General features: G+C 39.1%; 1 protein-coding gene across 1 annotated transcript in view; it reads right to left on the bottom strand.

Moving 5' to 3' along the window:
- Nucleotides 1-22,063, bottom strand: part of GYS2 (glycogen synthase 2) — a 40,069-nt gene extending 18,006 nt beyond the window's left edge. Inside the window, exons 1-4 of the mRNA XM_072351347.1 lie at nucleotides 21,943-22,063; nucleotides 12,067-12,248; nucleotides 9,928-10,119; nucleotides 8,996-9,181 (exon numbers count right to left, since the gene is read on the bottom strand). Coding sequence (XP_072207448.1) covers nucleotides 8,996-9,181; nucleotides 9,928-10,119; nucleotides 12,067-12,248; nucleotides 21,943-22,063 — 681 coding nt within the window. The remainder of the gene's footprint in view (nucleotides 1-8,995; nucleotides 9,182-9,927; nucleotides 10,120-12,066; nucleotides 12,249-21,942) is intronic.
- Nucleotides 22,064-22,373: the final 310 nt, after the last annotated feature.

Here is a 22,373-nt window from a genome sequence, read left to right as displayed (position 1 = left end):
CTCCCAGTATCTATTAACTACAGCTCCATACTTGAACTCTCCACTATGGTTATGAAGGAGATTCCTTACAATATGTCTCCATTAGTGTAATAATGTTCCTGTGCATTGATGAGTATCTGGTGGTTTCCCAGATAGATGTGATTCCATTTCATGTATGCATGTGAATAACCTCATGTAAGATATTTAGATTTTGAAAAGTTTTCCAGAACTAGGAGTAAAGACATTTAGAAGGGATATTTCCTATTCCTCTTATACAGATTTGCTGTTTCACAAATAGGTTAATGAAACCTCTAGTTTCTGCTAAAATCTGTGCAGTGCGAATGTAATCAGTAAGGGCGAAGTGAGGAAAATCTAAAATACCTATTATTTATATAGATAAAGGTTAACAGAATCAAATTTTCATTACTGATGAGCGCTGCAAAGTCAATACATTGAAGTCTAAAAAGGAATAACACTAATGAAGTGTTAATGATTACAATTAAATGTCAATCCTCTTAGTCCTACATGATGTTTCACTTCTGGGAACATCAAGGTTACACTCCCAAGGTCAACAGCATGGGCACCAAATAGACTATGTTAGTTACACAAAGTGTGACAGTATCTCCCAATGTGCTATGTCATTAACAGCGCCTACGCCTAATTTTAGGTGCACAGTCTGATTTTGATTGCATTTGACTCTGTAACTTCATTGACTGTAACGGATGTAATCATTATTATAGGCTGAGCAGATAGCACTATGTATAGTTACATCTGCCTGATCTTTGTCATGGCTAGTTGCTATCAGTACTTCAGAACTTAGCCAGAAGTAGAGTTCTTTAGAATGTGAATTTCCACACTGAGTACTTGCTAACAGTTGGAACAGAGCACATCTTGAAAGCAGAGAAAAGAAGAAAAAAGTAATTAAACTCCTGAAAGTGACATGGGACTCTAGCATTATGCTTGCTTTATCCTAACCCAAATCTTTTACAAGCAGTTCCCAACTGTGTTCCTACTTTTCTAGGAGACTATCTCGATACCTGTGAATTTGCTCTATGGAAGCATTTGAACATTCACATCTGCATTGGAAATTCATGGGACCTGTACTCTGTGTTTATTATTTTTTGGTTTTAATTATTATTATTATTTTTTAATTGGATAGTGCAGCTACCCTCCACTCCCCAAAGTTTACCTAATGGTTTACCTAGTGGTAAACTAATGAATGTTTGTTACTGGAACGTTCAGATACCACTGATGACTGCCACAAAATATCTCGCAGAAAATCACAGATTTGGCCTTTAGAGTAGAAATGTTAATTACATGTACTTTACATGTAATTACTTTACATGTACTTGTATGTACTCACTTCTTTCTAGCTTTTATTTCTTTGATTGCAATGAAACCCTTAACGCATGTAACACATCCACAGAATGACATCTCACTGGTATTCACTTCTGCATCTTTGGAAAATGGGAAAGATTTTACTTTGCACATGCTTGCATGATTTTTCGTATGCTTTTTCAAAGGTATGCAGTCCCATTAGCAATAGTTTGCTAGTCCATTAGCACATATAAACTGGGTTCACATAGTTCTCACACTTTTACCCACTGTTATTCTACAGCTGTTTCCTTCGATGATCGCTGCAGCAAGATCCTGATCTTTAGCTTCATTCATTGTGTCAAGTGAGAAATCTCATTGTGTACCTCTGAGCAGGCTAGACAAATGACTTCAGAAAATAAGTCCTAGACAAGTTGAAGGACAGGTTGAATGGAACTTAACTGATGAGACAGTGCAAGAGACAAATTTAGTTCACACAGTGGAGTACTGGGAAAAGACAGCTGAGCTTGCTGTGATAGTATTAACTACAGAACTAAGGGTAATATGGGGCATGGCTCTGATCTGACCTACTATGTTAAATGAAGCAGACTGTCAGCACAGTTCTTCACCTTCAAACCAGTGTTTTTACTCAGCAATTCTCTCTGTTGTCTGGATGCACTGCTGTCAGATACAGCTCAAGCATCTATGAACTATGTTCCTAAATGTTTGTGTTCAGTGAGGCCAAAACAAAATATTTGTGAAGTGAATCATGCTTACACTTGTTTGTTTGCCATTATCAGCAAATGAAAGCTACGGGAAAAGGAAAACAGATCTAAGCCAGGCTCACTGTTTCTTCCCTCAGTGGTATTTAAGAGCTAATCTCTTCACTGTAAATACTCCATTTCTCTCAGTGAGAATATACTCCCACTCTGATCTTTGGAAACCAAGCAGATTATTACCATTTGCATGACGGTGGGGATTAGAGGGGAAAATGTTTCTCATATAAGGTCACTGAGTTCAAAACAAAACAAGATGACGCGCTCCATGGGTCTTAGAAGTTTGCGTTTGTTGTAATGCACCTCTGAAATGTTAGGGACAAGAGTAATTAAACACTGAAACTCCCAGCATGACATTGTGGTTCAGAGAGCTAAGAGGATCTTTGAAGGTAATAGCAAAAGAATAGCAAGTGGTTATGAGATACTGGCACTATGCTTCTCCTGGAAAGAATGAGAAGTTACTGAAGTAATAAATTCAAATTGGACATTCGTTGTTCAAACTGAGAAGGACAATTTGTAGAGGATTTAGAAATGTGCAAGAAGACAATGGAAAAGGAGGATTCTCCTCCCTGAGCTTTACATCAGGTCTGGATAACTTTGTGTAAGTAGTTTGTACCTCAAACAAAAGGTATGATACACAGACTGGCAGCTGAGGATTTTAGGTAGAGAATGTGAAGATTTCTTCTGTTGTCTAAACTTAGAGACACACTCAAGTTCACAAGGTGATTCTGCAGTACAATTGGAGAGGAGGCGTTCAAATTCCTTGTTTACTGGCAGGAGGAATGAAAAGATCTTCATCTCTAACAGCATCACACTGGCTGCCATTGTCTGAAATGTATAAAAATTACCTATTTTAAAAGCTACTTTACATCAGATTTAACTCCCATGGATTGTTGTTTCGTGCAAATAAAACTTGCATTGTGGTACAGCCAAATAAGACAGAAATGTATACATCCTGGCTTAAGTCAGATTTCCATTAGCTGCTCTACTACCAAAGCGGATCAGCTTTGTTTAATAGGAAGCTCAGTGACAGGTATGACAATACAGTACTAAGAGGAACATAAGCTTGTGCTCTTATATTGTCAGCACAAAAGCTCTCAAAGATTCATTTCCATTGGAATTTTCAATACTTTTCCTTTTAGCCTTGGTGAGGCAGAATTCTCCACTCCTTTCTGAATTATTTTCAGTCATACCTGAATGAATTGAATGTAAAATTTTCTAGGTCTGAGTAGAAGTGCTACTCACTGGCAGGATACCCTTATATAAGGAAAAATGCTGTGAAGAATGAGACTAATCTTTTATTCTTATTTTTTTTTCTTAGAGAATCCTATCACAGAATCACAGAACAATAGAAAGACAGGTTAGAAGGGACCTTTACGTTCATTTAATTGCAACCCCCTATTGTGGGCTGGGTTGTCACTCACCGATTAGGCTGCCTCAGGCCCCATACAACTTTGCCTTGAACACCTCCAGAGATGGGGTATCCAAAACTTCCCTGGGCAGCCTGTGCCAGTGCCTCACCATCCTCTTAGTAAATAATTTCTTCCTAACACCTAACTTAAATTTCCTGTCTTTTAGTTTAAAGCCATTCTCTCTTGTCCTTTTTCTACCAGACTGTGTAGAAAGTCAGTCCTCTTCTCACTTATAAGCTCCCTTCAAGTACTAAAAGGCTGAAATGAGGTCTCATTGGAGCCTTCTCTTCTCCAAGCTAAAGAATCTCAGCTCTCTCAGTCTTTCTTCATAGGAAGGGTGCTCCAGTCCTTTGATCATGTCTGTGGCCCGAATGCCTTTTCTATTATAATACAAGATTATTTTTTTAGTAAGAGTTATCAGAGGTCAAAGCCCACAGACTTCTCAGCTATTCCAGCCAGTGGTCCAGCAAATCATTTTTGGTCACCTTCCAGGTAAAATTCCAGGTTAAACCATTTGCCCAAAGGATTGTTCCTAATTCATCTAGGAACTAACTTGGATCATTAGTGTCTCTCAGTCAATTTATGAAAGGTATTGGTCTATTTAAAATCCAAGAGGAGGAAAAAGAAGAAAGGAAAAGGAAAGGAGAAAGGAGAGGAGGAAAGAAAAGCAGATCCCTTAATGTGGAAAACAACAAAAGATTTAAATGCTTGATCTTCAGCCAATAAACCAGTTGCTCCTCCGGAGAAAAAAGGCTTCACAGGCTCAGGCCTTTTTCACAGAGCTTTTATTATAGCAATATACAGAACCTTTCTTGCAGTAGTGTAAAAGCTACACTGGACTTGGGGACAAAGAGAAGAAAAAAAAGAAAAGAAAAAAGAAAGCATTGCTTGTTGGATTATTTAGACCTGAAAAAATTTTTAAGCACAGCTGAACTTACGGTAATGTATCTATTGAGAATGAAGATCATAACATATTCTGCTCGTAGTTGAAAGTGTTGACTTTAGAAGAGTTTAAGCCACTAAGCTGTAGGTAGGTTTAGCAGTCCATGACACCCATCTGTTTACCCAGGGTTCCTCAGATGCTTAAATGAAAATATAAATATCAGACACTGCTAGTTACTGTGCAAGTCAGCTTCTGTTTTGTTCTACTTTCCCTCCCTTCTTTGTTCCGGATCAGAGTGATTTAAATGTGAATCATGGAACTAAAACTAAAGTGTTTCCCCAGGGTTATTGCCTTAGGGGTCCCTAGATCATACTGTCTGTTGTTTGTTACATGTTGCTGAACACAGCAGTTTTATTTCTGGTATTCTCTGGTATTCACTATGGTCCTGTGCACGCTGTTAAGGGTTTAATGCTTGACTTCTCACTGGAGCAGGACCAGCTGAATTTCTCCCAGTCCAGCTGAACTGAGTTACAACTGTAAGAATGTAAAAGTGCGCACTCCCATTCAGTGATGCTGTATTACAACTAGGATCCAATCTCTGACCAAGGTAAATAGCAGATGGCTTGGGGAGAAGTTGAACAGGTTATGAGTTCCCTGTTTGTTCCAGCTATTTTGGCTCGATACATGATGAACGTGAGACTATAAACAGTATTCTGTCTCCTTACTTCCATTCAGATTCAGTTGCTCTCCTTAACAATCAATTCCTAACATTGGTGCTACCAATATTCAAACTGATTTTGAATCCTCTCATGTTCCCAAATCCTGCGAACAGTTTGCTATAGCTCACAGACTGACAACATAGGAATTCAGCCATAGAGACCTGGTGGCCTATGACTCAGGCACCTAAGTGATTTCAGGAGTCTAAAGAACCATCACAGTGAGGCAACCTTTCACTAATGGCTTTTTCCACCAAAATGAAGTAAAGCTGAAGGCCAAGTTTGATCTAGTGTTTCTAAGGGCTATCAGAAGACTGCATGAAGCCTTCTCTTCTACTTTTCCATCAGGCAGAAGCTGGTGACATTTTTGTTCATAGGAATGCTTGAGGAAAATATCATCCAGGCCATGCTGCACAGCTCTTTGCATAATCACTGGTACTCCAAACAGGCTGGGACTTGGGCTGAAATATTCTCATTGCCTTATTTTAAAGAATACGTTTCTACTTTCTATACTTGTGCCAGTGGTACATATTGAGCTTTCTTAGGAAGGTGGATCAAAGTGTCATTTTTCACTATGGACTCTGGAAAAAATCTCAGTAATCCTTTCACATCTTTAAAAGAGATCTTTCAGCTCAGCTTGTATCTTCTGATACTGTTTGTCTATAAGAGTATAATAACATTGGGGTAGAAGAGTGCTGTACTGAGTGCATATATGTGTATGTATGTGTGTTTGTATAAGTGTGTGCAAAGAGAGAAGGGCTGATGGACAATGGAGGACAAATGGAGTACATTAATTTAAGTGCTAATGGGAGATACTATGGTGAGAATAAACATAGCTAAGGCACTGTGAAAGAAGAGAGAAAGGACTTTGAAGAAACTGGGTAAATATCTTTTCTCAAGCATCTAAATACCATGTTAAGGTAGTGCATGTGGATCCCACTGTTAAATTCCTCTTTAACGCTGAAAAAGAGCACTCGGCTTCAGTGACCAGAGTAGACCTCTCTACTATGCATTCAAACATGGCTTTTCTTGAACTGTGTTGAGGACTGGGAAAGGAAACATGGATTTGATGTTTATGTCGGATCACCTCCAAGTACAACTAAGCCATACCTTTTCCTTTGGTGCTGCAACTGTTTTTCTGTTATAACTGACACAGAGCAAACCACAGTAGCTTCTTTCCCACCCATCTTGGCTACTGTACTTAAAACTGGTGGAAAACATATTCTAGCCATGAAAAGCTGATCAAAAGTAAGTATTAGGCTTTAAAGAAAATCATGCAATGGCACCAACAGGTAAAGCAGTTATAACAATTGTGAGGGGGAGCTCACAGGCACTTAAAAGAATTGTCTCATCAAAAGGTTTAATATTACAAAGCCCTGGAGAATCTCCATCACCACACAGATCATTTGTTTGACCTTAATAGTTTACTACTGGCAGACAGCAACAATAGCCTTTGAAGACATGCTCATCTGTATCATTTAATTACCAAACTCTAGATCAACCTCTTACGTTTCTTAACAAGCTTTTGGGCCCAGTTGACTTTTTTACAGTGAAAGGAGCCCTCATTTAGATATCTAATCTCTCACTAAATCTTGACTTTGTCAGGGAGAGCTTTAGCATCTTATAAGCATAAAAAACAGCAGCGTAAGAGTTTGGCATCATTTCCTGTATTAACAGTGCATGTAAATATCAGTCTTTACACAGAGGGCATGAAGGAGTATGGTCTGGACATCCAAAACTTTCCTCATCAAAATATTTTCTATAGCAGTTTATAATATTTTAAATAGATGCATATGTTTCATTCAATATTTTTTTTAGAATAAAACTGGTTGTATTTATATTTATCACGTAGTTAATTGTTACAAATTAGGTTTGGGAAGATTCTCAGCAAGATGCGCTGTAGCTAATCAGACAAAGGCTGGCCACGTAATGTGTGAACATTAAAAATAATATAAATAGTGTGACTAGTATAAGAATATACTAAAATCTCTATGTCTGTTTAGATGCAAGTTCATCACTTTCTTTTGAGTACACAGATAAGGATGAAGCCCCAAAGTCATCGCTGAGAAAAAAAAGAAGTTCCTTCTCAGAAAAGGAGTCTATTGAAGGAGTCTATTATTTCACAAGCCTTCTTGTAGCTCACCAAATTAACTTGAATATGAAGCATTTTATATCTATTTTTAGGATTTTCTTTACGAAAGAAGGGGATTCTCTGACAGCATTTTTAGAATCCACTTATAAAACTATTAGCTCCCCTCACTTCTTTTTTAAACTCCAATTTCTCATTTTAAATACCTTTTCATTTTTTAAATGGTAGCTTCCTCACTAACAAATTATGTCTAATAATACAAGGGCGAACAAATGAATTTTCTGCTGGAAAATCCCTGCTTTCTCAAGTGATAAATCTGAAATGAGACGGTCTTAGTTATTTCAATCTAACTCTGTCCAGAGAAAAATACAATAGCAAGACTGTAATTAAATTTTGCATATATATATATATAAGGAGAATATAAGGGTGTAGGATGTCTAAACTCCTAAAGTTGGGTCTGACAGCATGCTGTCTCGTTAATGCCTGATCATATCTAAGATATAATGATACCTAAATCAGGTGAGTAGTTTTCCCAGGTGACGGAAGGAGACATATTACAGAAGTGTAAGATGAGAATATTCAGCTCACACTGGCTGTTTTGTACTTCTGAATAAGGACAGGAATACTGCTTCAGCCTTGGGAGACTCTTAGGTTTGACACATACTGGAATAAATATCAATTATGTTACAAACTGATTCATTTTATTCAGTGCTTTTAGCCAAGGAAATGCTTGAACAGTGAATAAAGCAATTGTTTCAACCTTCTAACTACTGCTGCCTTCAATATGAAAAGAATCTCCTGTACTTGATTTGTCTGTAAACACACTAGAAATCTCAAATCATATAATTCAACTCCTTAGAAGGCAGTACTAAAGTCTGGGTCCTTGAAATGTTGGTTTATGTTATGCTTGGACTGAAAAGAGAACAACTAAAACCAAAACCACTAGAGACTTTACAAGAATTCCCAGAAGTGGATGTGGGTCTTTCAAACTCAGAAAATACTTCCTACCTTGTCAGTTATAAACAAAGTCTAACCTAAAAAGCTTGAAAGCAGAGGGATCTATGATCTGCAAGAATTAAGTAGTCTGGGAGAAGGGAACTCAAAAATCAAATAAAAACATTTAATGGCATTACGGGGTATCTCCTGCAAGCAAAGAGATGCTAGCTATTTTTTTCTACAAACTTTCAGTACAGAAAGAGTGTTGCCTGACTGCAGCTGTATGGACTTTATATTTACTAGTTACTCAGACTACTAACTAAGAAAATGCAGCATACACTGCTTGAGTTGATCACTGCTCCAGAACATGAAGGGGAAGATTCTCAAAGCTGCTTGCAGTGATGTCTGGCCCTATAACTCTCTCATGCCTTTGAAAATGTTTCAAATCATTGAAAAGAAGATTATGAATCACTGTTGGCAGAACAGCACAACTGCAATATTATTCCATATAGTTGTGGATTGGACCAAGACACTAACTTGACTAAAGGCTGAATGACTTTCTGTACTCCGCAGTGAAAATCTGTTAACGTAAAGTTAATTGAAGGAAGTACAAGTATTCCAGACTCTACTGAATTAGACAAGAAAGCACAAGGTCCTACACACCTCAGGATCTTACTATTTCTTACGTGTTAGAACTGATGACTTATCACTTTGCTGTGGGGCAATCGTAAGTGATCATAGAGCATGGAAAATGTAATATATAGTGTAGCACAATAAACAGAAAGGAAACTGGGAGCTGATTAGGTGGGGGGGCGGGGGGTGGGGGGTGGGGGCGGAAAGAAAGAAAAAAAAAAAGAAAAAAAAGAAGGGATAAGAAAACTGTCTCTTACCTGGTCAAGATTGTTGTAAAAGTCTATATTGGCTGCACACAGGTATCTCCCAAGCAGGGTAGCATGGGTAGTAAAAATTGTGGCAACTGGAAGTTTCTGAGATCGAGACAGTATTAAACCCACTCCTGCCTGCCATTCGTGGAAATGAGCAATTACATTGGGCTTGTCATCAAACTGACAGGAAAGCTGAAAATAATCAGAAAGAACATATATTAAACATGTATCATCCTGCTCATCATCCCAGCTTCATACCTTTCTCTCTGTGTGTTCCTTCATATGACAAAATAGTACACTGTTTTAAGTGGTCATGTGTCTTGATTCCTATCAGCCCTAATCCTTAGGTCACAAAGCACGTGTCCTTCACTTGTACCTCAGAACAGCATCCTTCCTAGAGTGCTGGGAAGCTCTGGCAAAGACAGTCACTCCTCATTCTTTCAATTTGCTTGTCTGCTGTTGAAACTCTATAAAACAGTCATGAGCATTTCTAATGGAGATGATTCTATAGATTGATAATGTTTCATTTTTTGGGGGTGGCTGTGGTAGAGTAATGGAAGTCATGGTGCTGTCATTCGTTTTGTCTGTAATATCTCTGCAAGGTACAATCTAGCAGCTGAGAGATAACTGTCTTACTGGCTTCATGACAGTTTGTGAGAGTGACAACTTGACTACGGTAGGAGAGGAAAAGGGAGCTTGGGATCTTATCTGTAAGAACACCCCATGCCAAATAAAAGAGATGGAAAAAAATGCTGGGAGAAGTGACAGTGAAGACATGGCACATTTCACATAAGACTTCCCATAGAAAAACATAACTAAAGAGCTAAGACTTAAGTTATAAGTACAAATTTGATCTAAGTCAGGAACCACATCCCAAAGATTTTCCTCTCTGCTGACAAGGCTGAGGATTTAAAAGCTCCAGATTTTAAAAATCGTACCTCTTTTAAAAACCAGGCTGTTAATGATCCAAAAATTACAGCATCGTTGGCTTCTCGGTCATGAAAAGGGATTCCTATGTTGGTAGCATCCCAAAATTCGCCTTTCCATCTGTCCAAATTCCAGGCTGCTGATCCTATATCAAACAGTAAGACATATGGGCTGCCCTCTATCAGCCATCTTCCAAAAAAGACCTACAGAAAACGGGCAAAGATATAAGATGGAAATGTTAAAGTGAACGTAAAAACAAGTTTCCTCAAATATTTTCATCCACCAAGTCATACATATTTTACATAAGGAATGCCAAGGATTGTAGTCCTACACACCCAGGATTTGTGGTTTTCCTTGCAAAACACATGGAGTAATACTTGATCAAAGGCTGGGGTAAGTGGAAATTACATGACATTTCCTCATTCTGCCCACACAGTGCAGTTGGTGCCCACTGGCACAGAGGAAGGAACCATCAGAATGTGTTATAGTATCTAAAAATATCAGCCCCCAAATATACAGCTCTTCATCTTTATCTGCATCAGTACATTTAAACATCTGTAACAGAATAACAACTCCAGTGATATAACCTATGTGCACAATAAGGAGAATAGGCTGAACTGTCCTAAGGCAACACAGTGCAATTTGGATCACATTACACACTACAGCAGTCTACACAGTCAAATTATTTCATCTTATTTCCAATTATCTCATTTATTTGGGTCTTTCAAGCCAAAATGGCTATAGCAGCAGTGGCATATTAACTGTGGATAATGAGATACTATATGTGGATTAATGCAGTTTATACTCTGTACCCTGCTCATAGGAATCTTTTATGTTGCTGTTCAATAGCATTTAATTCACCAACTCCTGGGCTCTCCAGGGCTGAACCCTGTCCTAATGTTAGAGCTAGCCAGACAGAGGGCAGGTCTTGAAAACAATGAGACAAAAGTTCTCAGACCTATTTGCACAAATAATAAATGCTGTGTCAAAGATAGGCATGTGAAGAAAGCTCAGTCCCTTATGCACACATTTCAAGCTACTCTGGTTTCTTACTTAGGAAAATGAGGTTAATGAGCCGGGATTCTGAGTGAACCCTGATTTTAAATATAGTGTCAAATTGTGGCACAGAACACACCTGACCTGAGAAGTTCGGAAGCTTTCCTAGGTCCCCTGGTTTAAAGGGTTCCATTGTGATACATAAGCAAAATCCAGACACGCTGATAATAGGATAAGTGCAGCTCCTGGAATCTAAAGCGTCATTATTAGAGATCAAAGCTATACTTGACGTACCTGGGATAGATCTCCTGCTATATATGAATACTCCAGCAGAATGATGCACATGTCAGACTGCCAGAGTTGGCTGCTTACACTGAATGTATTCTCGAACAGCATAAAGTATATATGTATATATATATATAGCTTTGCAAATAATCTTCCCCACAAGCCTTTTTCTATTTTCCAAACAAAGGAGTGTTACACACCTTGCAGAGACAACTCTCTGTTAGGAATCTAAATGAATTTAGATTCCTGTTAGATTAGACTTTTCAGTTAGAGCTTCATTTTTTTTACAATGCCAAGCATCACACAACAACAGTGTCACCAACAGACACTATCCCAAGCTGTGGCTCATGTATTTCCAGCAATGTACATCATACTTAGCAGGGCATGAGAACCTAAGAACTGCCATAGCACAAGGAGATAACACATTGTCAGTGCCACAGCTGGTGTCAGCCCAGGATATTCATGAATTTCTACATTAAAATGTGCCATTTTAAGCTTATTTAGCTTTTCTTCAAGTTTCTTCAACAGTACAAGTATGCTGAAGGTAACATAAGGGTTCAGTGAAAGAAAGGTCGTATTATATCCACTAAAATCTCACTGTATTTAGAGACTGGAGAAATAAGTCATTAATCCAATTAGTCTTGCAGATAAATGAGCATTAAAACCTTTAATGGGATAAACTGTTTCTTCCTCAAAAATAACCTTTAATGAATTGACTTTGCTGTTCTAACCGTAGAATCTGAGCTTTTCCCATTGTGACATTGACCAGGACTGCTGTGTCAAGTGGAACAGTGGGAGCATTAACCAAAACTGTAATCTCCTCAGAGTCAGCTTAGTTGTCCTGAGAAGCAGAAGCACATCTGATTTACCTGACATCCTTGGCTTTTCATGGTATCCATTGCCTTCTTAATTGCGGGGTTTGGAGGCTCACATACTTCCACCTGTGTCTTCACATTGTGCTCAAAATAAGGACCAATCAGAAAATAGTTTTCACCCCATTCATCTGCTGTAATTTTGGCTTTTGTCTGGATCACGGTATAAATTCCTCCCACTGAAAAACAAGACCACAAAGAACAAAAAGTAGAAATGGGAACAGGCCTGGAATAAGCTCTGGAATAAGTTCCATCCTACCTGGGAGTCAGACAGACCACTAAATCACTTCACGTATTCAGACTTAAAGTGAAACACGGAATCTAACAAATGAATAGTAATTCAACCTCCTAGAGTGTAACCAGAACTTTACTTTATTGTAGTTTAGGAGTATGCTCTGATAGCAGACCATGTGTGTTATCCTTAAATAGCAATTCAATACTTTGCTTAACTCTGGTTAACAGCACATGGCTTCCTTCTATTTCTCCTCTAATCTCAAATGGATACTTTCTAGCCTAACTACCACTTCTATCTGTTGTTATTATTTTAATTTCCTTCAGGTGTATGAAGTCACACCATAAAAGTTCATTCCATTTATTTTTTTTACCTTGTCCATCCCTTTTCAAATATCTGCGCTCAGACTGTGGGATTCAGATCCTGAGGTACACACTTCCATTTTCCTTGCCTAATCTTGATTCCACTGCATTCCAAGCTCAGCCTGCTTGCTTGCTTGCTTATTTATTTATTTAAATGAAGTTACCATTTTCAAACACATTTCTTAGTGACATGGAAATACATGTGGTAATAACAGAGCTGGCACCTCCAGCTGGTTTCACACAAATCATGGAGAGAAGTAGAGGCAGTGATGAATTTTGTTGACTACTGGCCATGAAAATGGATTTAAACCTCAGTCTTTGAAGCAAAAGATGTTCTGTCACTAAAGAGTTGTTATATTGGTACGGATGTAGCCTGTGTTGCCAATATAAATGTCTGCAGCACTTTCCACCTAAATATTGTCAATCTTAAAAGTAGATGTAGTATTAAATTTCTAAGAGAATAGAGCAGTAACATCTTCTGATGAGTAAATACAGATCTATCTAGCCTTGCATATGTTATGCAAGATTCAATTAGTTGCTCTTCCCTGACAGTTTCCCACATTTGTCCCCATGATCTGTACACTGCCAATGCAGCCTTGCAGACCCCTTGGTCACAGGACCCACAATGCAAGGCAGTGGCCATTCCACCACCACAAGAACAGAACAATAATAAGTGTTTAAATCAGTCAAGTAGAAGGGAGGGCAAAATAAGAGGCTGCTGCTGTATTTCAGAGATGTTTGGCATAGCTCTGATGACTTTAAGCAGGGTAAAACAGATGAAGCTCAACAGGTATGTGCAAACATTTGCAGACTAGGAAACAATAGGAAAATAATTAACGTTGCTACTTAGAAATGTCATCCTGCACTGAGTCTGGAAGTGCTTAGTAATAAATACTTCAGCCAGAAAGACTGTTACACCTTTCAGTAGCAACATCAAAATACATAAGGAGTCCGCAATGCAAGTGATGGTTGTCTAGCAGTACTCCAGACTTAATTTTAAAAGGTACTTGAGTATCTAGAAGTGCAGGTGCACTGCATACCAATGCAGGTGGCAAAAAATCTTCAAGGTTCACCTGATTCTCCTTAAAAATCTGCCCCAAATGGCCATGCCCTACAGAAGAGCTGCTCAAGTTGCTCAGCATTTTGGGAGATTAGTTCCCAAGCTAATTAAATTCACTTGAGAAGCATAAAAAGCCTTCTCCCATTCCTTGTGTCTTGCAGCCCTGAGAAACTGAGCAGTCAGAGCTATGCTTTTTAATTGCATTCTTAAAAGAGAATTTCCATACTTAAAATCGTTTTCTTTGCAAGTATGCCATATGTTCTGCATGCCTGAAGGGTTCCCAACCTTATTTATTTATTTTTCTTCATGTCAAAGTATCTCAGATTTCTAGGCATTTTACAAACAAATACAAATGCAGTTCCAATCTAGCAGCTTGCTAAATAAAACTGTTTCATTAAGTTATTAACGTTGTAACTCAAGATCTAAGAAGATTATTGTATCTTCCTAAATAAATCCCATAGTACAAGAGTTCTACACCACAGAAATGTGGAACTGCAGAAATAAATCTATGCATTGGAATGTTCTATCCTTTGCACAGAGCAAAAAGCCAAGAAACTAAACCATAGCCATCATGAGCACCTCTCCTACGAGGAAAGGTCGAGGGAACTGGGATTGTTTAGCTTGGAGAAAGCTCTGAAGAGACTTCATTGTGGCCTTCCAGTACTTGAAGGGAGTGTATAAACAGGAGGGGGTACAACTATTTATGAGGGTGGACAGTGATAGGACAAGGGGGAATGGTTTTAAACTGAGATGGGGGAGGTTTAGATTAGATGTTAGGAGGATGTTTTTCACTCAGAACAGGTTTCACACTGGAACAGGTTGCCCAAGGAGGCTGTGGATGCCCCATCCCTGGAGGCAATCAAGGCCAGGCTGGATGTGGCTCTGGGCAGCCTGGTCTAATGGTCAGCAACACTGCACATAGCAGGGGGGTTGAAACTAGATGATCTTTGAAGTCCTTTTCATCCCAGGCCATCCCATGATTCTATGATTGTCTACCACAGCTGTTCTGGACAGGGACTTGGAGGAGTCTGAGGAAAGTGGCTCCAAATTCCTCTGCTCACAAGCTGATAGAAACTACTTGAATATCTTTTATTTTTGTGATCATACCATTTTGAGACGTCAGAAGTTTCAATCTACAATGTCATGTGGTTACAATGACATAAACGTCTGTCCTTACAGGAAGGTATATACACCATATGAACACAAAGCACTTTAATCTAAAGCAGATAAACAAGTAGAAATCTTAGTTGTGAAACTAGTTGGTTTCAATTGGCAACAATACTGGTTTTAAGGTAAGATTTTTGTGCAAAGTTGCCTGGTGGCTGGATGGAAATGAGAAAAAAAAAAAACCTATGTGCAAGAATAAAGATAGTAGATAACATGATAAAGCCACATATGACAATAATGCTATGGAGCTCTTTCCCCACCATCAAAACAGTGGAGATCAGTGTACTTCACACTTCAAGGTGTTCAAGTTGGGAGCTGCATGGCAGCTGAATTTTGCAAATGCTGCCTTTGAAAGAGATAAAGCTTCTGCTCAGAAGCTGAATGTGGCCTGGGACATCACTCTGTAAAGCCAACAGCTCAGTGTTCCTGTTCACAAAGTTTTGCACAGTATTACTCTTCGTTCTAAAACACGTCCTGTCAAAAAGGAAGGCCTATTCTGAAGGAAAAATCAGAGATTGTGCTGTGGTCTACCACCATAATCTGTTGTGCAGCAATGTAAAGTACATTTGAGGGTATTATTTTGCCTGAAATGCAATGAGAATTACTAAGGATAAAAATGAAAGAGTACATTTTATGGACAGTAAAACTCTGCAGAAGATAGTTCTATAAAAGGTCTGGGTTACTTGGTCCTCAAATCTACTTTTGCCTTCTCTGTTAATGTGGAAATACGACTCACAAGGCACATCCTTGAGTAAACCTTAATTGACTGGGCATGTGAAACTGTATGTACATGGAAACAGTCAGGCATAACTTACAAAAAAGACATCTTGAGACGAAAAGAGCAACATCTAGAACAACACATAGACTCTGGAAAATTCACTTTCCAAAGACAATTCAAGGAATTGTTATATATCATGAGGAGATAGATTATATTTGCACAGGGACTTTGAGTCCACTGGAAATACCTGTGTTAGTAATGAATGCATTACACATTCTAACAACTAACAAATCTAGGCTACAACTGAATATGCAGATCCTAACAGAATTCTCAAATTATTCCCACCTATATGACATACCACCTCATTCTTCCCTAATCAGATATTTTAATGTCACACTGTAGCTATGACAACTTTCCAAACAATAAGAATGTATGAAAATCCCACGATGTTTGAGGTTTCTGTATGCAGCCCTTGAAGTTTTGTTATCTGAAGAAGTTACAAAACAATGATGGATTAAATGAAAAATAGATGCATTATCAGGAGAGATTAGACGCAAAGAGCTGGATTATAAACATGAGGCATTAGTGTTGAAATGTGAATAAATCATGGAATCATAGAATGTTTTGGGTTGGAAGGGACCTTTAAAATCATCTGGTTCCAACCCCCTGCTATAGGCAGGGACACCTCCCTCTAACCAGGTTGCTCAAAGCTCCATCCAGCCTGGTTTCCAGGCCTAGTTTAGTGCTCTAATTCCCATTGAAACATTTCATCCAAATGTTTTAAGTTCTGATAATGTTAAATTCTCCTTGAAAGAAAAATGCTTCTATTATTTGTTTTAAAAATTTACCTTATCTGCGCATTTACCTAAAAAGTTATCATCTTCATTACTCCAGCCATTTACTTCTTTTCCCATTCCAAGTGTATTATTACTGCTGCATATTTAAAATCCAAGCAACGATTAGCCCCTTCTGAGACAGATATTAGAGCTATTTAAATAAATATAAAGTCTGTGTGTCAGAACAGACTCCCAGTATTACATTGCTACTGAGGACAGCATTATGCAGGAGACCTGATTTCGCAATTGGAGATCTTTGTGTGAGATCTATCACTGCAGAAAAACACGCTCTTTCTGCTGAAAATATTACATGGAAAGACCCATTGCAAATACTCTTTGTCACCTGATGAGGAAGGGGCTACAACTTGCAGGATTACACAGGAACTTATTTCTAGAAAACAGCCTGCGCAGGTGGGACAGTTTGAGCAGGGAATGGCCCAAATTTCTCAAAGCTGCCAGAGATACCTACTGTTCACTTTACTTGCTCTTCTATCTCCCCCATACTGTGGAAAGAGTGGGAAGCAGCAGCATACATCAAAAAGGACATAGAGAGATGGCACGAGGATAGATGCAGGAGCCCTTCCCTGCACACCTTTGCTACAGAGGCAGAGGGTGCTCCCAGGGCACATCATCTTCTATGTCACAGCCTGACTCAGAAGGTGCTAGAGCTCTTCTGGGGGCTGTGCTTGCTGTGGAATTCAAGAGGGATGTGGTACTCAGCTTCAGGGTTCACAATCGTAGAATCATAGAATCATAGGATGACCTGGGTTGAAATCCCTATGTGCAGGGTCACTACAATCACTACACCAGGCTGCCCAGAGCCACATCCAGCCTGGCCTTGAATGCCTCTAGGGATGGAGCATCCACAACCTCCTTGGGCAACCTGTCCCAGTGCGTCACCACCTTCTGTGTGAAAACCTTCTTCCTAGTATCTATGCTAAACCTCGCCTGTCTCAGTTTAAAACCATTCCCCTTTGTCCTAAAATGACTTCACTGCTACAATTACTAATTATTTCAACTATTATTTCACTCCTTCCCCTCAAAACTTCTTTCTGATCTATAGACGTAATAAAGTTGAGCTTGGTCTCATTTCTTCTAATGTTTGGCTGTATCCTGAATTTTTCATTAAGTGTATCCAGTGAGTATTTTTGGAGTAAAATAATGTCAAGCAAAAAAATACATAGCCTGAGACAGTAGACACTTTTCATGTATTTCTGGCTATTTTTGTGTCCAGGACTCATCAGAAGATAGAAGTTCTCCGTATTCTTTGAAATACTGACACTAGAAGTATATTTTGAAATTATACCAGAACGCTGCAATTTACAGCAGATGTTCACAATACAGCCCTGCGTGCATCATCTCAAATACAAAAGATTTAATTTCATATTACTTTGATGCTGAGATGCCACCAGATCTGAAAACACTATGGGTTATGATGCTTTGCTTATGCTAAGTTTCCCACAAATATGATTCTTCTTATGAATAATAACTATGTATTATATAACTATGTAAGATATATATTAGCATATCTTCACTTTCTAAAGCATTCTAGTTGAACTGTGTCACACACATCAGCTAACTTTTCCCTATGACCTTTCACCATGGAAAAATAGTCCTGCTGACTTCAGTCATTTCATGATTTAATTACCAGGGGTCCAGGTTTTCATTAAGGACACTGTACACAGAGCTCTGCTTTAGGGGAAAATGAACTAAGGTTTGTTTTTACCAAAATCTTCCTTCAGTAGGGCTGGAGAATAATATTTAAGATTCATCTACAAATGATTTTTGAGCTAATCTGTTCACAACTGTATGGTGATAGAAACTGGAAGTCTGCCCAGCATTTTAAAGCACTTTTCTACTTCCTAGCTAAAAGCTGTTAAGTATGGCAGAAGATATGAATCTAAGCATCAACTGAATGACTTTAAAGGAATCTTTAAAGAGCACAGATCAGATTTTCAGTCTGCAGGCCTTCTCACTGTATGTATCCAAAAGCCTACTAACCCACAACTAAGAATTATACTTCTCTATTCCACTTACATACTCCAGTTACCAGTGGGGAAATCTTTAAAAGAGGTTGAGAAGGTGGAAGTGAGGACAAAAAATTACTGTGGAAAGTTTGCTGCAGTTTTCTCCATGCTCCTGTAATGGCTTTTGGTTCCCTGCTGACTATTTCCATCTCTGGAGCTTCAGACAAGTTCTACAAAGCTTGTGGCCAATTTGCTCTGTGCTCCCACTCTTACAGTTCTATTAATCTTTGTGTTAAGAGGTGAAAAAAACAACACAGCAAACAGTCCTCTTCTGCAACATGCACAGAGAGAGGTCCAGAGTTGGTTTTACTGAAGCATGCTGTCCAGGTGAGATGGGGAAGGAAGTGTGAAACAAACTGAGTTTCTTGAAGATTACCACCGGATTATGCAGCTCTGCAGTGTACTGGGGCTTTTGTCTGTCTGCTTTCATCCTTTTCTACCACATAAACACAGTAGATTCACTTCACAGTACCGGACTTGCCCATCAGTGGAGAGTCAAAGAGAAAATCTTGCATCACAAACTACATTTTTCTCATGTTTGTGATGGGAGACTTTCAATGCAAGATGGTTTTGATGTTGTGCTCGCATTTTAAGCGACAAGTTCCTTTTTGCACTACTTGGGGGTAAGGTGGATGGAGAGTCACACTTACAGATGAGTTTCTTAATTTCTCATTCTCTCCTTTAGCTATCATATCTTTGCATGCTACAAACAGATGATGTAAGCAAAGGAGAAAAAGAAGAATAACTGAGGTGCTTTCCAGTTCTTATGTCAGAAGCTGCCACTCAGTACACACAGCACAGGAACACAGAATATAAGAAGGAAGTATAGGCAAGTAGAAAACTCTGCTAGTTAGAGCATGTGTTAAATGAACAAGACTTAAAAAAGGGAGGCCCATTCACTGTGCCAGCTGTTGAGAAAGAACTTAAGAGGTTCTGGGAATAATGGATACTTGCATCTCTGAATATTAAGTTCATGCAACCAACACATCCTTTCCTTCTGCTGCATCATAGGCCTTAGCATCAACCAGCACCAGCTCCTGCTCAAGGAAATGCCACTAAACCCTCCTTCCCAACAGGCAGTTTGGCACATGAAAGCCCTCTCACATCCCACAATCACATACACTCCAATTTGCAGGACCTTTCATTGTCCTCCAGCTCTGAGGGCAAATGTATTTGAGAGGTTCAGAAAACAGCTCATCTGAGCTACTTGCAATGGGCACTGCTTACGAGCAACTAGTGATGCACACAAGGCTCACATAAAGACCTGAACGCCCTCCTGTATTGTAGCAGCAATATTACACTGCTTTAGCTGCGTGAATTAACTTCATGCTAATATAGCTTTGCATTGGCAGAAAAGAAATATGAAACCATCATATTAAATCATCAAATGAGCTTGTCAGGGCAATAAGCCCAGCTTGTGCTTATCTTTCTCTCTATATTACGAATATAGATAGCAACATTAAAACTAAAACACTGAAATATGTAGCAGCATTAAATCTACGTGGGGGCAGGTTACTTAGTAAAATGAACAGTTACTCCTTATGCTAAAGGAGGATGAGGAAAATGGTGAAAGCTATTGTATTTCCTAAGCCTGTATATCTTCTGTGAAGACTCTCCCCGTGTTTTGTTGGCTATTCTCTCTCCTTATAAGCCCAGCTCCTTAATGTTTTCCAAGAACTGTTTATAAAAAGGTCACCAGGAAATTTCACTGTATGACTTTGACATTCAATTGCATGGAACACACAGAAAACAAAAGCCTTCAGCATCAGTAATAGAAAGGCTCACTGAAAAGTAAGCCAGAATAGGCTTATGAAAGATTTTTTGCCCAAACATTTCCAGTCAGTGTTGGCTGATGGGAATTTTGTACAGAGCTCCAGTTTAAATGAAGACATTGTTTGCTATGTCTAGCTGAGTCAGCTCCATATGAGTCTGACAACTGGCACAAATAACAGCACCTTTATTTTAAACTAATTTGACAAAATGTTCACTTTATTGTAAATATTAGTTCTCCCATAAAATACGAGACCAATTAGTGAGGCCAAATCAAAACTGACACAGCTACAAATGAGATCATTAAAAGCCGTATGGATGATTCAAAGAATCTCAGCATTTTTCACATACAGACAGATTAATCTAATTCTTTCTTATTTATTCTTAAGCATGCTGTGTTATCCCTGTAACCAGTGGGTCCAGATAGCACAGAATATGTTTATACCAGAGGGCTCAGAAATGTGAACAAGGACACCTGAACTTTCCAGATTTCTGCTGCCATCTGCTTGCTGGTGGCTTACCATGCATGCTGCAAAAGTACATTCTGCATGCTCCAGGTTCTGACAGTAGAAAACAACCTCGAAAAAGTTGACTAAAACTACTAAAAAATAAGCCCACAGGGATTCAAAGTGTAAAAGCTGCTCTGTACTACCTCTGTGTATTGATCCACCTTGCCAATTAAAATAGCGGTTCAGAGCACACTAAATACTGGAAGCTATCACAGAATATTAATTCCAATTCCACCACAGTGATAGACTCTAGCATTGCCTGCTCCTCTCACACACGTTTCCCCGTTAGGGTTAAAATCTTAACAGATTACAGATCCTCTCTTCTGCCTAATCTCTTTATTTATCTGCCAGGACAATAACGCGTAGGTCAATCATTTACCCATACTAACTCAATTCTACGGCAAAAACAGAGCCTGTCCTCCCTTGATGAACTGCACTCAGACAAAATTATTCCATTCTATGATACTGTGACTCCATTCTATGAAAGGGGTATATTTTGTTGAAGGAATTAGTAATGAAGGCAGAAGGATCTTTGCATAACAAGTAGCATATACTTTGTGTGTAACACTGTGTGCGGTGAGCAGATTTTGAATCTGTACATGTGTGCAACGCATGAAGTCCCTGTCTGGCACTACCTGTGTTTGCAAAAGGCAGTCCAAAAGGGTTTTGGCTGGTGTAAAGATTGTGGGTCATTGACGTCTGTTCTTGTTCAGTGGTTTCAATGCAACTACGTCTATTTGTGACTATTTCAAATTGGGCCTCTTTTCCACACTGCTATAGAAGGAGAAACTACCAACTTCTCTGAATTTGGTGTCTGTTTTATGGCCTATTTCCATGTGTTATATCCCCAGGTGAATTTGCACAGAAGATAAAATACGTACAAAGGAACATCTGTATATTCCTACATATGCACACCTAGGCATAACATTTAGATGTTGTGGTGGTGCTGATGGTGAATGGCGTGCAAATACATATCCTGACACTACTACGCTCATTCCATGAGCTGCAAGAACATGCAGATGCAGCCCACATGCAACCAGCACAAACATGGATGCCACATTTGTTCCTGCCAATACAAAAAGCACACAGCTAGCTTTTGCCTGGTCTCCCTTTAATGCCCCTCATGACCACATCCCACACTCCTCCTCCCCACAAAAACAGCAGTGCTGACTCTTACGAGTGTTGTACAAACCTTTGTTGGTAACTTCCCAAGAAACTTCAAAGAGCAACAAGTCCTCCACTGGCAGGTCTTCATCTTCCCACTGAGGAAGCCCATTCAGAGAGGTCATGGACAGTGATCTAGCCAGTGGCATTTTCTTCAGCCCCTAAATGCTCAGCACGCAGGCCACAACAGTTGTACTCAAATGTCCAGTCAATGCGGCAGTTCTCTACAGTTCTGCTTGGAGTGGTCTGCCGGTGCGCTGGGTTTGGAGGAGAAAATTTACTCAGATAGCTGGCAGCTAATGGGTTTAAACTGTCTGACCACCAGCATTAAATTGGCTCAGTGAAATCCTCAGGGCTTGAGAAGCAGCTGCTTGCAGAGGTAAGAATTTAAAAAAGACTGACCTGAGGAAGGTCTTCACTTTGGGGCCAGGCCTTTCTTCTGTCCCTAAAGGGAGGTAA

Source organism: Excalfactoria chinensis, chromosome 1 (assembly GCF_039878825.1).
Source record: "Excalfactoria chinensis isolate bCotChi1 chromosome 1, bCotChi1.hap2, whole genome shotgun sequence".
In the NCBI taxonomy this organism is placed as follows: Eukaryota; Metazoa; Chordata; class Aves; order Galliformes; family Phasianidae; genus Excalfactoria; species Excalfactoria chinensis.
The sequence above is the reverse complement of the archived record's forward strand: the minus strand, read 5'-3'. Positions and strand labels throughout refer to the sequence as shown.